General features: G+C 49.5%; 4 protein-coding genes across 11 annotated transcripts in view; 2 read left to right on the top strand and 2 right to left on the bottom strand.

Annotated features, from left to right (window-relative positions):
• The first annotated feature begins 262 nt into the window (after positions 1-262).
• LOC121589854 lies at positions 263-4296 on the top strand. Its single transcript, XM_041909056.1, has 5 exons — positions 263-520; positions 637-831; positions 902-1599; positions 1675-1740; positions 1812-4296. The coding sequence occupies exons 1-5, from the start codon at positions 389-391 to the stop codon at positions 4033-4035; spliced, it is 3315 nt and encodes a 1104-aa protein (XP_041764990.1). The 5' UTR covers positions 263-388; the 3' UTR covers positions 4036-4296.
• On the bottom strand, positions 4223-5129 carry LOC121589863 (thioredoxin domain-containing protein 17-like). Its single transcript, XM_041909074.1, has 3 exons — positions 4724-5129; positions 4562-4646; positions 4223-4483 (listed from the first exon to the last, which is right to left on the bottom strand). Exons 1-3 carry the CDS (start codon positions 4866-4868, stop codon positions 4330-4332), a joined length of 384 nt encoding a protein of 127 aa, XP_041765008.1. The 5' UTR covers positions 4869-5129; the 3' UTR covers positions 4223-4329.
• A 219-nt stretch (positions 5130-5348) lies between these two features.
• Positions 5349-10280, top strand: LOC121589855 (E3 ubiquitin-protein ligase HRD1-like). 3 transcript variants are annotated; one of them, XM_041909059.1, is made up of 6 exons: positions 5349-5961; positions 6058-6303; positions 6389-6768; positions 6895-7334; positions 7408-8340; positions 10001-10280. In XM_041909059.1, exons 1-5 carry the CDS (start codon positions 5833-5835, stop codon positions 8316-8318), a joined length of 2106 nt encoding a protein of 701 aa, XP_041764993.1. In that variant the 5' UTR covers positions 5349-5832; the 3' UTR covers positions 8319-8340; positions 10001-10280. The 3 variants fall into 3 exon arrangements, with proteins under 3 accessions (XP_041764993.1, XP_041764991.1, XP_041764992.1); XM_041909057.1 differs by having other exon boundaries at positions 9977-10196; XM_041909058.1 differs by lacking the exon at positions 10001-10280 and having other exon boundaries at positions 5350-5961; positions 7408-9276.
• Positions 10079-14933, bottom strand: part of LOC121589857 (cyclin-dependent kinase-like 1) — a 10619-nt gene continuing 5764 nt past the window's right edge. For 3 of the 6 annotated variants that reach the window (XM_041909064.1, XM_041909062.1, XM_041909065.1), the window contains exons 2-7: positions 12851-12919; positions 11428-11764; positions 11182-11347; positions 10802-11052; positions 10637-10732; positions 10079-10565 (exon numbers count right to left, since the gene is read on the bottom strand). In XM_041909064.1, the coding sequence (XP_041764998.1) occupies positions 10311-10565; positions 10637-10732; positions 10802-11052; positions 11182-11347; positions 11428-11763 (1104 nt within the window). In that variant the 5' untranslated portion in view covers position 11764; positions 12851-12919 and the 3' untranslated portion in view covers positions 10079-10310. Of the gene's footprint in view, positions 10566-10636; positions 10733-10801; positions 11053-11181; positions 11348-11427; positions 12825-12850; positions 12920-14933 lie in introns of those variants that run through there. The other 3 variants (XM_041909063.1, XM_041909067.1, XM_041909061.1) reach the window with 2 other exon arrangements.

Here is a 14933-nt window from a genome sequence, read left to right as displayed (position 1 = left end):
ATACGGCAGCACATTTACGTAAAGGAATGTTACTAAAAGAAATCATTTCGAATCAAACATAGAATAATAAGTTGTTGTTTTTTTTAACTAGATATGTTTCATACTTTGAAAGGAATGATTACCATGTATTTAGCTTCAGTTTCTGGTTCTTTTCGTGGATAGTTGAAAATAAACATACTTCACATGGGAATATTGTTCCCAACAAATATAGTGCATACGAGCCCTGCCCGAAGAATTCGTCTGACATATCACTTTGACAGCCTTCAAACGTCGCGGCAGGCGAACGTAATTCAAAAGCAACGAACAAATCCGCGCTCCAAAACACAGACACCGCGTCGATGATGCGCTCGTGCCGCTGCTAGTTAGTGTAAAAATCCAACTACCGACAATGGCCATTCCAGCTTCGAGAGTGTTAATAAACGACCTGGAAAGCAAAGACGAACTGTATACAGTGCTGCTGGAAGAGTTGCGTAAAAGTGGAATCAAGTATCGCAAGGAAAAAAACTCCAAAGCGTCCCAGGTAGGGTGGTGGTGTTGAATTGCACCATGAAGCGTTTTTCCCCAGAAGTGTAGTGCGGCGTAAATCCGCACCACAGTGCTCAAGTGCTTTGATTGAATGGTAATCTGTTGTTACAGGATAAAGCGAAATCGAAAAGAATCTTCAAAACGCCTTTGCATGCGCTAGAGCTAACCGATGTGCTGCTTGCTAGCGGCGGCATAGTGCAGATACCGCTGTTTGTGTCGAACGCTTGTCAGTTGATTCTGGAAAATGTAGACACGGAAGGGCTCTTTCGGAAGGCCGGTTCCAACAAACGCCAGCAACAGATCAAGGTAACCGACTGTTTGTCGTTGTTTTTCTATCTATCAATCTGACCTTTTTTGTGGTGTTATGTTATTTCAGGCGGGTTTGGAGTCCGGCATTCCGTTGGGCAAATCGCATCACGTCATTGACGTCGCTAACATCATCAAGACGTTCTTTCGCGATCTGCCCGAAGCGCTGCTACCATGCGGAAACGTGCAGGAGGCCCTGATCCGGTGTCTAATCGGTGGTGGCAACGACGAGAAAGTGCACAAGCTCATGATGACCTGTTTGCTTTTGCCACCGCTGACGCTCAACACGCTAGCCTACTTTATGCAGTTTCTCCATACGGTGTCGATGCATGCCGATAAGAACAAGATGACGACGGAAAACTTGGCCCTAATTTTAACGCCAAGCATCATGCCGATAACGGAATCGATTCAGCAGCGATTTAACAGCCACGTCCGGGTGCTGCAATTGCTGATCGAACATTCCCAGCAGATTGGACTGATTCCGGAAACCATACTGGGCCAGCTGAAAGACGACATCGGCAGCAACGCGAGCATGCTGATGAGCAATGTGACGGACAAAAAGAAGAAAAAGCGCCGCAGCGGTTCGCTAACACGCATGTTCAATGGGTTCAAGAAGATGGTAAGTGCGATCGGGTCGTCGGAGAATTTGGACAAAACGGATGAAAAGTGTGAAAATGATCCAACTCTAACGATTGGTACGCCCTGTTTGAGTAAATCGGCAAAGAAACGAAAGGTAACGGAGGGTAACGCGTTCAGTGCGAAAAAGAAGTAAGTATAGGATTGTCTATGTGTGATTGAACCCGGAACCTTTTGCCTAATTGCTCATTGTGTTCGTCTCAACAGAAAGGAAGTGACCTCCATGTTGCCGGATAATCATGATCTACTACCCTGCACTCCCCTTGTTGTTAAGTGAGTTTCAATGTATTCTAAAAGCTTAACCGTTTCGTTCCATATCTTTAATAACATTTAATATCTTTTAGGGAACCAAAAAAAAGCCGATTAAGCCTCGGAGGTAGTAAGAAACCGGGCAAAGTGGTGCAACGTTTGCTGCCGAGCGGTTCAATTCCGTCGATTGCCGAGGGCAAACCAATGGAACGGCGTTGGAGCGTAGTTGGTGCACCGTGGGGCCGCAAAAAACACAACCGCAACAAACCGCCGGAGACGGATAGCAAAGCAGACGGTGATTCGGGAGCTAAGACTGAGGATGAGCTCGATTCGGAATCGAGGCGAAAATCGCTGCTGCTTGCCGGTGGACGCATGTCTCCGGTAGTGTCCATGCCTTGCCTGGTCAGTGTGGACCCACTCTCCACGACGATGAACAACATGAACGGCGAGCTGGTAGAGGTGACAGCGGAAGATGAAGCCGACGGCGAGGACTTCCTCAAGATCCGACGCAGCGAGTATGAAGCGATCAAAAAGCGGATGTCGGATATTGAGACGAAGCTGTCGAAGGAATTCACTGCACTGGTCGGGCGGGAAGATGTGCTACTGGACAATGTCGAGGACAAGTATCGGCAAACGTTGGAGCAGACGGAACCGATCGAAGCGACCTGCGCCACGACGGATCAGCTGGCGAAACGACTGAGTCGTGAGCTGAAAATCCGGCGAAGCGGCGAACATAAGGTGATTCGATCGCCGAGCGCAAGAAAAATTGGCACCATTCGTCGACGCAGCCAGGAAGCGGTACGATTGTCGCGCAACCAATCGTGGCACATTGGCAACGGCACGAAAGACTTTTCCGCCGCTGTTGCGAACGGCGCAACGGTGGATCTATCGTTCTACACCAAGCCGGGCGGATTGAGGCGTGGCCGTCCGAACACAGTCCAGACTGGCCTGAAGGCCCCTGACCCATCTACGACGACGGCTACGACTGGCGCAGATTTGGAGCCGGCTGTGAGGGCGATAGAAAAACAAACCACCACACCACTTAGGACCAGCTTAACGACCAGCATGGGCGGAGGAAACTACACGGACGAAGAGAAGGAAGAAAAATGGGTCAATGCGGAAAGCTACTTCGAGACGCACAACGTCACTGACGATAATGCGTCAAGTGTAATGGATACAACGGCCGAATTTCTCACACCCTGTAAGGTGCTGATGGAAGATTACTTCAAGACGCCAGAGCAAACGTCTCGCCGGGCATCGTTACGATCCGCTTCAAAGCAGCAGAACGCTTTCTGCACCCCAACACCTTTCGTGACGCGAATCGACATCAATACGCAGGGCATCAAGACGCCGATGCTGCCGCCGGTGGTTCCGCCGCGCATAAAAACACCCGCTCGGACACCGAAACTTCCGCCACGCACGCCGGGCAGCGCGGTACGGCAGCCCGACTCGGCCAGCCTGCTCAAGTCACACATTACACCGCTGCAGGAAGCGCAAAGCGGCCGCGCATCCATTGCGCGCATTCGCAGCCAAAATGCGGGCATGGTCATGGCCAAGGCAAAGCTGTTCGATGGGCTGGTGACGAACTCGGGACACGATTCCCTATCCGGAGGTGCACCCGGGAAGCGAACACCGATCGCCAACCGTCGTCAAAGTGCCAAATTTCGTTCGGCGACCGTTGCAATGCCGCTGACCGTTGCCGCGTCTGAAGCAACCGGTGCACTGCCGCGCGAATCCGGCGTACATATTCGCCAGATACAGAAACTACGCTCATCATCGGCACACCATCACGGCAGCGTACACCGCAGCCCGCGAAAATCGACCCCCCGAAAGCGGGCGTTCACCAAGTCGACCCACGGCGGTGCGATAAACCGGCGGGAAAAGCTCCGCCAAGCGACCAAGGGTAGCGGCACGGCCAATGCACTCGGGTCCGCCGGAGCGACACTGTCCTCCAAGGCGCTGCTTAGCTCTCCTCGCATCGTTCGCCGGTTGCAGGAAAATATGCACGAACATCTTTCTGCCGCGAACGTGAATGTTGTGTCGCTCTCGCCAAACATAAAGGGTAACGTGGGGAGTAAGTCAGCGATGGCTTCGCCCAAGATGACGACACCGCACATCCGTAAGCAATTGCTGCGCAACTCACCCAGACGCATCCTGGCAGCGACGCCAGGTCGAGACAATCGCATGCCACACGGCGGAGAGCGATTTCAAACGCCTCTGAAGGCCACCCCACTATCCCGTCTAGCGATCTGTACCGCGCCCGGGTTTGAGAACAGTCCCGACCGAACGCCCCATACCCGAGCGGCCAATGTTCGTTGAGGGGAAGGCAGGGTGTCACACCGTACCAGGTTAAAAAAAAACATCGTTCTATTAGTGCCAGCGTCATTTTAATTTCATGTATTAGTTAGCGAGTTTTAAAAAAGGGTTCAAAGTATTTGCGCGCACCACCCGTACACACACAACGCGCACATGGACAATTCGGAAACAGTCACGACAAAATTTGCCGAACCCTGTAAAAAGAGTGCGATTTTATTGCGAACAAAATATACATATTTTAACACGAGAGAGAGAGAGAATCCACATCGATCGTCATTCCCTTTTCTCGATATCGCTTTAGTCGTCTTCCGAAAAGAACAGTTCCAGCAGATCGGCCTTGCCGCACTGTTCGCCTTCGAGGCGCTGCGGCTGCTTCCACCGGATCATGGTCGGAATGACGGACAGATGCGTGTTGGTGTCCTTGCGGAAAGGATTGTTCATATCCTTCCAGCTACGGTGCAGGAAAAGGAAAGTCGAACGATCAGCATGACAATGAGGTTGTGAGAAAAAACCCGGCTCCAATACTCACGTTGGACGATCGCCCACATCGACGTAGATGAAATGCGAATTCTCCGGAGCGTTCGTTTCGATCGCTTTCTCAATAAATGGTGCCGCTGTTGGAGAAAAGGGGAAGAAACAAGTTGATTAATTTATCCGTTCGCGTACTGTATCTGCACATTCCTGCCATTACCATCGACACAGTCGCCACACCAGCTCAAGCCATTCTCGAGCTTTGCGCCGGTGAAGAGAATATTGATCGCACCGCCGTTTCCGTTGAAGTCTTTCATGAATGCAACGAATGCATCGTATCCGGCGACATGATGTTTATGCACCATGATGAACGGCTATTATACCAGTGCTCTGAACAAAACTCGTGACCCTGTGATCGCTGTGTTCCGATAGCAATAGAGACAGTGTATTGTCCACTTGTCGCTATATTGGGATGCTTGAGGAACGCTCCTAGATAACAGCGCTATCAATTTTCTATGCTGCTGGACAATTTTAAGCCGGCTGGCAGTGACAGAATTGCATTGTTTTGGCAACGGTGCTTTTGCGAACTACAGTGCTGTTCAATTTGTATTCGACAGCTCACTGTGAAAGTGTCAAATTGTCTGGTTTTACGTATTTTCTACCGAGCGATTGATGTATCAGCTTTTTGTCCTTTTCTCCTGTTAACTCTTTTTCTTATCACGCGTTTAGTTGCTCTGGGAATAATATTTCAAACATAAAATAACAATTGACCCACTGTGCTCCGCTGGTGAAAAATAGAGACCCACCTTGGCGTGGAAACCTTGGCCGAAGTTTTGACATATGTTGCAATCAGCGATGTTGCGTTTGTGACAGGTCTTCGGAAAATAGTGGTGTTTACGTGTACTTTAAAAGTGTAGTAAAGAACGCAAGAATTACAGCTTTTCGCAAGGTCCACAACGCACCCCTTTTGCCGTCCCCCGCATCCACCCCTCCCATTTTGGTAAACAGTCGTACGTGGGTGCCGCGCACTGGTCGGACCAGTTTGATGGGAGCAAACTTTGGCACCGGAAGAGTCGACGGAACGAAAACGAATGAAACACGGTGCACTGGGCGGAGAGGTGAAGAAGTTTTCTCGCGGACGAGCTTCGGCTTACAACAGGTGCTGGTGCAGCGGTGGTAAAAGCGTTCCTCCGTTCCCCGTTCGTGGGTGCCTGCCGGGAAGCTTCGCGCGACGACTGCGTTCCACCGGAAGGTCCGGAGGTCCCCGAGGTAGACACGATTAACATATTCTTCGAAACCATCAGCCAGCTGGCTGAAAACTGCGTCAAGATGCGTACGCTCGGGCTGTCCGTGTTCAGCATGCTGCTGACCGGGCTGGTGATTGGCAACGCGTACTATCAGAAGAAACAGTTCTACCCGTCCGTCGTGTACATCACCAAGTCGAACCCGAGCATGGCCGTAAGTTTTCACCGTCGCACGACATGACCTCGACTGCCGCGAGTTGGGCTTTTTTGTTGTAGTTTGGTGTAACATCGATTCTTTTTTTTTTCATAGGTCATCTACATTCAGTCGCTCGTGCTGGTGCTGATGTTGGGCAAGCTGATGAAGAAAATCTTTCTCGGCACGCTACGAGCGGCCGAGTTCGAGCATCTGATGGAGCGATTCTGGTACGCGCTGACCGAAACCTGTCTAGCGTTTACCGTCTTTCGGGACGACTTTAATCCCAAATTTGTGGCACTGTTTACCGTGCTGCTGTTTCTAAAGTCCTTCCATTGGCTGGCAGAGGATCGTGTCGATTATGTGAGTAGGGGAGAAAAAAAAAACAAGCGAACGTTGCAATGTAACTAATGTCCTCCCACATTTCAATCTGTTCAACCACTTTCAGATGGAGCGCAGTCCCGTGATTGGATGGTTGTTCCACGTCCGCGTGGCCGGACTGCTGCTCTGTTTGGGGCTGTTCGATTACGAGCTCATTTCGTACGCATACCAGTCGACCATCGCGAAAGGCGTCACGGTGCAGCTCGTGTTTGGGTTCGAGTATGCGATCCTAATGACGATGGTCATTAACACGGCCATTAAGTACATCTTCCACGCAGCCGAGCTGCGCTCAGACACGCCGTGGGAGAACAAGGCCGTATTTCTGCTGTACACCGAGCTGATCATTGGCTTTACGCGCGTCGTACTGTACGTGGTGTTTGTTATTTTGATGGTTAAAATATTCACCCTGCCCATGTTTGCCTTCCGCCCGATGTACTACACGATGCGGTAAGTAATGGCATCATCATGCTAACCGTCCAGAACTTATCTTATCAAAAAATGCACCCTTGCTCATGATCTTCTCCTCTTACCATACACACACATACGCGCGCACACAAACATATACACACACAGAAACTTCAAGAAGGCGCTTAACGACGTAATTCTTTCGCGGCGTGCTATCCGTAACATGAACACGCTCTACCCGGACGCAACGCCCGAGGAGCTACAGATGTCGGACAACATCTGCATCATCTGCCGCGAGGACATGGTGAGCAACTCGAAGAAGCTGCCCTGCGGTCACATATTCCACACCGCCTGTCTGCGCTCCTGGTTCCAACGGCAGCAAACCTGCCCCACCTGCCGGTTAAACATTCTACGCACCCCGATTACGGCCGCCACTGCAGCCGTGAATCCAGCGCCAAACAACAACGCGAACGATGCCAACAATGGTGCCGGTGGGGCCACTGGTAACGATGCCAGCAGGCCAACGGTCGTTCCCGGAAGTGTGGCCGGTACTGCCGGTGTTGCTGGTGGCGTTGGAGCGGTTGCCGCTGGAGCTACATTGCCGAACGGTAAGTCGCATTGGGGAGAGGAAATTAACTTTTTTATTTACTACTTTTGCTTTTTTGCTTTCATTTCCCGCAGGTCTGACGGCGACGGGCACGAACGCAATGCCCCTGTTTCCGCCCGCACCCATGGTTCTTCCACCGTTCCCGTTCGTGGGCATGCCGTCGTACACGATGCCTTTGCCGCCGGTACCGCCATCGCTGGACACACTGTCCGACGAGGAGGTGCGCGCAATGGAGGGCAGCGAGCGGCGCCATGTGGAAGAGCGCATCAAGCATCTGCAAAACATACGCACCCTGCTCGATGCATCCGTTGCGCTGATGAACCAGTACGCGGCCATAACGGCCCGGTTGCCGCCGGAAGCGGTGGCCCATCTGCAACAGCAGCCGCCAGCTCAAATGCCACCAATTCTACCATTGGTCAATCCGGCCGCTACGAAACCCACCGGCACGGGTGAAACTGATGCGGCCGGAGCAGCTACAGCAGCTGCGAGTACGAGCGGTACCAGTAATGCATCAATCACAGCAACCGTTGCTCCAGAGAGCAGCGGCAGCGGTAGCAGCAGTAATAAGCCAAGCAGCAGTAGTAAGGTTAGTGATAGTGATAGCAGTAGAGTAAGTGGCGGCAGCGGTACCTCCGGCAAGGCCGCCGATTCCAGCACGGCACTGAGTCAACCGAAGCTGGAAGATCTCGGCCCGATCAGCAGCGACGAGGAGGATTTCGCGGTGAAGCTGAAAAAGGAACCGCTGCCTAGCAACAGTAAGGCTTTTCTCATCACACCCGATCAGCTGGACGAGATTGCGGCGGGCGACAACAGTGCGTCCCCCGGTTCGTCCAAATCATCGTCGGAGGTCAACGGAGGCGAGGGCACACTGAAACGACCGGAAAGTGCGGCCATGAACGAGTTACGCCGGCGACGGTTAGAAAAGTTTGCCACCACAAGCACAACGGAACCGGCGGCCAGTCAGCAGCAGCAGCAGCAGCAGTAGAAACACTAGATCGATTCTGCAGGTGAGTAGTACAGTGTAGTATCTTCTCTACATTCTGTTTTGCGGGGAGATATTCAACCAACCGAACCGGCTGGATCGTCTTCCAATGCCAGCACGATAACGAGACATGGACGCAATGCAAATAGGGCGGACAGAGTCGCGGAACAGACAACCCACGGAAGGCAATACAAAACATGCGATGTAAGGACCACATTCACCAGCACACATACACACACACATACGCTCACATTGATGCAGTACGCTTGCAGTTTCGAGCTAATTAGCGCGCGCCCCGTGTTCGGTTGCTTTCCATTAGAGTCCAGAGAGATAGACATGAGTCAAAGTATATGTCCCTGTCCTATTTACAGTCTTTCCTCCGCATGCCTGGTGCACGGAGCCTAGGCAGGATATTCGACTTTTTAACCATAATAAATGTATGCATTCTTATTCCTCCCGTAAGCTTAGCTGCGATCGCTTAGCCTATTACACTCCCTATTGCTTTTGTCAGTTACTTTCCATTGTTTATTAAGTTACATTGTGTGCAAGTGTGGTGTTGTTTTAACGTGTCTTTAAAAACTGCTGCATTTTGTTAAACGTTGCTTCCGTTTGGTGTTAGACTTGCCGCGCAGCCAAACAGTTTTCGTAATAGGATGGTAGTTTTGTTTTTGTTTTGTTTTGTTTTTTTTTATTTGCATTCCCGCTCCCTTTCCCTCGCTAGGACCTTCTACCGAAAGACCAAATAAAAGTCGAATGCGTATTGTAATTGAAGAAAAAAAGATTATGGGAATCTGGTTGTGTGGTGTGCAGGTGGAACGCGCCCCGATGCACACGGAGTGGTGGATATTTTTCTTGTATTTTTTCCCATTTTCGGTGCAATGGTCACACGCACACATACACACACACACACACGCAGTCACATAATCAGAACTGTTCGGACATGTAAGGAGGGTAAGTTCAAGTATGAACGGAAATTAAAATATGACTGTAAGAATGCAAACTACACACAGAGCAGTCGGAAAGCAGTACTTGCGGGGTGTGTATGTGTGCGTGCAATGCCGGGGAAAGGTAGCGCAACAAAAGTGATTATGGTAAAAAAAGAGTAAAAATAAATAAAAAAGATGTATAAAATCGAACCGCTTGGTAGGGAAACTATCGACTTTAGATATTCGCTATTGTTTTTGTACGAGCGCGACCGCAACTGGTTGTTCAGCTAGATAGGTGCGTGAGTGCGTGATATGAAGATGCTCCAGCTCTCAGGATCGTTGAGGACGTTCCGAACCGTGATTGGACATGCGAAATGCTGAACGAACGAAGGAAATAGTCGGATTATTAAAGGTGTTTTCTGTGCGCGCTCGTGTGCGCAAGCGAAATAAATGTAATGTAAATAATGCTATCATATTGTAATATGAACTTTAAAAAATAATAAAGGCAAATCAATACAAAAATTAAGAAAAAAGAGCCTTGCCACACTTTGACACATAGTAGCAGGACATGCGAAGAGGAAAGAAATCGACAAAACCAACCGTTGGCTCATATTTGGAGAAGAAGTGATTCCATTCTCGGATGTTTTCTAAATGATTTAAATGAATCGCCGCTTTGTTATAGTTTCATTCAAATATTGATGATACAGTTTATTTCATGTATATAATTTTAATTAGATTTAGCTTTGTTTTTTTTTTCAGTTCTGTCAAGATGTTGGGCTGAACCTGTTTAGTTAGAAACAAAAAAGAGTGAGCTGCATAACAAAACGAAGATATAACTGACACGCAAACGCTTCATGTTGCTGCTAAGAATGAAAGGGTGTTAACTTCTACGCTGGTCACAACATAGTAAAGTGAAGAAGCCCCCGACATGTTTGTCACCACAGCTGGGCAAACAAGTTGGCGTTTGCATTGAATCGGGTAAGAAATTCCAGTACAAAAAAGAGGAAAAAAAACACTTCCTCACCACCACCCACCCTTCCCCCACATGGTTGAACGCACACCCCTCGCTTTAGATGGTTGGCAAGTGGTGGTCGGAGCGCAGGAACAGATTCTTCTGCGGGACGCGCGACTCCTGCGTGCCGGGTAGCTGCGGTAGCGAGGTGTTCGAAGTCTTCGGCTTTAGTTCCCGCGTGCCCGTCTGCTTCTGCTCGAGCGTAATCGTCTGCTCGATCTCCTTCTGCTTGGTGATGTAGTCTTCGAAGTACGGATGCGTAGCCAACCGCTCGCAGGACCAGCGTTTGGCGGGATCCTTGTCCAAGCATTTCTGGGTGGCGCAAATAAATGAATCGTCAGTCCCTAGGGTGCTGCAAAACGTTAAAGTAAAAGAAGACTTACCTTAAGAAAATCCATCATCAACGGATTGGCTAAGGTACGGGATGGCATCTTGGCTTCGAGCGTTTCCAGTGTCGGTGGCACGGGAAGCGTTATACCCTGCAGAAGCGAACAAAAAAAAGGCGTACTATGTAATAGGCTGTCGAAATTGGCGCATTGCCGACATACCTTAAAGAACTCGTTCTGATTGAAGATGGCCAGATGCCGAGGTAGTAGATCGCCGAGTGTGCGCCGTATCAGGTAGAGCTGATCGACGTCGCTGCGGCCGGGCCAGAGGGCATCACCGCGCACCAGCTCGGCAAACACACACCCGATGGCCCACACGTCCACCGGCGTACCGTACTGTGTGTCGCCGACCAGCAGTTCCGGCGCTCGGTACCATCGCGTTGCTACATAGTCTGTATAATTTTCACCAGGGCCTGGGCAATGAATTTCCCAAGCAGCATGTGATAGAGAAAGAGAGAGAGAGCGAGAGAACAAGTGAATGATATGAGAGAAGACTGTAGTTACCAGCAGAACATCCACTGTGTACTACGTCCAATACTTACTAAGCATCCGAGCGAAACCGAAATCGCACAGCTTCACCTGCCCCTGTGCCGTAAGCAGAATGTTTTCCGGCTTGATGTCCCGGTGCAGACAACCCTGCTTGTGACAGTAGGCAACACCCTGGATGGTTTGGTACGTGATCTGCTTGGTTAGATTATCTGGACAACCCTGCAAGCACGCAAGACGACACATCCGCATGAGCAGGTACGCTCTACACATTTCACGTTGCACTACACCGCTCCACCTACCTCCGGATGTCGCTCCAGCTCGTGCAGGACGGTGTGTTCGCAAAACTCAAACACCAGATGAAGGCGACGCTTCCGCCGGAACACCTCCAGCAGGCAGACCAGGTTCGGGTGCTTCAGGTTCTTCAGCAGGCGTATCTCCCGCAGCGCGATCTTGCGTATGGCTGGATCGTCCTCCGACTCGACGAAGCGCTTGACCGCGACGAGCGACCCCGTCTCGCGGTCCCGGCACTTGTACACCACCCCGTACGAACCTTCGCCGAGCCGGCTGAGCTTCTCGTACCGGTCCATCCTACTGCTGCCGCGCGATCTGGAAAACAGGGTCGACAGGACGAACATGCTGCCGTAAGCGAGGGGGCCGGTAAGTGGTGGGTAAGCCGCCGGCCGCTGTGCCGGCCAATCGTCCCGCGGATGATGGGATGACGCAGCACAGCCGCAATGTCCGGACACTACTTGCTCGGGGAAACTGTGCAGGACCGTGCGCGACCGAACGAATCCTAGCGTTGTGCCCTGGAACATTCTCCAGCGTGTACTGACTGGCGGTCGCGCATAGTCGCAAACACACCGTAACTGGACACTGAGGGTTTGCTGGGGTGGACTCCAGTGACGGTGCCGAATCGCTAAATGGGAAAATCGCCTGACCAGTGAAGCTTTCTCTCCCTCTTTCCTTCTATCAATCAGCGCTCTTTGTGCGGGAAGAGCAGAAAAGCCTTTTTGTACAGCGTGGGGTCAGTCGTGCTCACGGATCGACGGACGGAAGATTGTTCGGATTCAGGAAAATTCCACCGCGTGAGCACGAGAGAAACCAGCTGCGGACCGCGGAATCCTTCACACGAGTCCTTCGATTCGAAACGCAAACGTTCTTCAACTAGCCTTGGTTGGGTTTTGGGCGTAGAGGCCGTCCCAGCAACCCGGGCCGTTGGACCCTTCAATGTCAGGGAGCGAGCAGAAAGCGCATTACCTACGCGCACTCTCACAAACCAGGGACTCTTGTCCCTCTTCCACGTGAACATTATTCAAACCAGCTTGGACAGGTCGCTCGGAGGTAAGTGTACTAGCGCACATGCTGAACCCTAGTAGTCGTGGAGTGGTCAGAGAGAAAGCACGACTACCGCACCCGTACTATATGGTAGCGATGGGTGGGTAAGATTGCAAGTAAAATCAATATTCTGTGCGACGTTGGGCCGCTTCACACGATGATGGTGTTCACCGTCTTCCTGCCCTACGGCGACACGGCACCTTAGTTTGAACATTGTTTGGCGGTTACAACGTCTTCACACAGCGTGTAGAACGGGCTTTCGGAAACAAATCGAACGTTGTGGTTATGTCGTCATGGAGTAGTTTCGTTACTACCAGGAAACAACCCTTTTCCAATATCTTCCGCCCCTCTCAACCGTAAAACGCAAACGTGACATTTGTCTCTTACCTTTCCTGTATGGCTTTTATAACTCCTTCCGCTTTCGACTCGCCGGATGTCCATCTGAAGGGTAGATTGCTGTGGAAGAAGAAGAAACAAAATGTGGTCGGAATGAAAAGTGGAATCAATTTTTTATGCAATTCTAAGGGTGTGTAATCATAATGTCGCTCTCGGCTGTTCTCAATGACTTTTTAATAGGGATATCTTCTTTATGGGACTGTACCCAACTGCTGCTAATTGATGATTGTTGAATAGTTTCTGGCTGTTCCACATTATAAAAAGATTTTATTTTCAGTACAATCGCCTCGCCACAATGGGTGATGATGTTTATCCGAACGAGCCCCTTAAGGATTTGTGGATTCGAGTCTTTTGTTTCTACTTGAACCCATATGTACCTTCGTCGTTAACTATTCTCAACCCCTTGTAAAGGTAATGGGTATTTTCTCGAACTTTTTCAAACACCTTTCCGTGCGTGGGCAAGACAAGAAGGTTTCCATTATTGAGAGTGTGTGGGGGGAGGGGATAGTTCCTATAACAAGTCAGAAGAGGGTAGAAGGAAAGGGGGGGGGGGGTAGGTGATTTTTATCGACAATAATTATCGCGCCATTGTGCCCCGCAAGAAAGGGGGAATGGATGGGAAGAACCGTCTTACGACCAACCATTACTACTACTAGCCGTTTTGCCGTAGTGCCAACAGTGGGCCAGTAGTGTTTGGTGCAAGCATCCGCCCTGGCGGTAGGGTTGACCTTTCGGTTGCAAAGTTTCGGATCGATTTCGAGAAAACCACTGCCACCGCCGTCGCCGTCAGGCAACTTCAACTTTTACACACCGGTACACACGGCACACACATAAGTAATCGTTTAAGGTCAGAGGCTAAAACGATCGTTAAAGCAATTTGTTTTTTTTTCTTCTTCTTTTGTGTGTTGTTCCTCTGTAGAACAATTTTCCTTCTTGTTGCTTCACTTGGTTCATTGCGTAAAATCGGTTCACGTAGTATGTGTGAGTTAGACGCGTTAGAAGTGTTTTAGTTTGAACGCATTTTCCATGTTGAGTTTTTTTGTGATTGAACTGCCAAGCACGATACGAAAACGATTACTGAGGATGTGAATCATCTATAAGGCAATGCAGAATTGGGTGAAGTTGCCACAGAACCATTCCAGAACAACCTATGGCGCGCTAATGAGGTCACTTAAAGAATCATATTGAGTTAAGTTTTATAAAGCTGCATTCCTCAGATCGGTACAATCTGTATTGCAAATATGTGAGGTATTAAAGCATCTTCAACTCCGTGTACATAACTACTTCCTCTTCATCTTTACGATTCAAACGTATATGGGATTTGAACTTGGTTACAATGTAGCAATTCATGTTCAAGTCAGCACAGCTACCATTTATAGTTGGGATGTTCATTCATTTTAAAGCACGGCCGATAATGGTTCAAATCATTCCTTCGCTAGCTCCTCTGTACGACTGGTAAAATTTCACTATTCGTAGATAAACGTACGAACTGCGTATCTCGGACATTCACTGGTAAAAACTGAACCAACTCAGCAGTACACGTTCATTTTTCCCATCTTTATTCTGCAATACATTTCATGCCTGTGCTACAATTCGGAGAGGTTTTCGCCTGAAAGTCAGATTTGAGGCATTCAAAATTCGTTCGATTGTATTGCTGTATCTTAAAAAAAAAGTGCTAAAAGTATAATCATTAATTTAAATAATAAAATTTTATTTTGCAACAAATGAAAGAGCATTCAATTCCTCAACGGATACACAGGGGTGGTTTAAGCGGTACGCAAACAAAGCGGCCGCGCGGATATAAATTCTCGCTCGACACTTCAGAAGGCTTTACATGCGTGTGAACACTCAGGACCTCAAATCATGTTAATACGCCACTGCGGATACATATCCTTGTAAATTGAACGCTCTTAACGAGTTTTACTACTATTGCCCTGATAATTTCACACAAATGATCGTTGAGAAATGGAGTAACGATATTAAATTATATGTAAATAGGTTAACCATCTGGAATTTGTGGTAATTCATTGGGGACGTTCAATTACCTATCGTTTTATGCATTTAAGGATATACT

This window comes from Anopheles merus, chromosome 2R, assembly GCF_017562075.2.
Source record: "Anopheles merus strain MAF chromosome 2R, AmerM5.1, whole genome shotgun sequence".
NCBI classification, from domain to species: Eukaryota; Metazoa; Arthropoda; class Insecta; order Diptera; family Culicidae; genus Anopheles; species Anopheles merus.
This window is presented reverse-complemented; position numbering and strand designations above follow the sequence as displayed.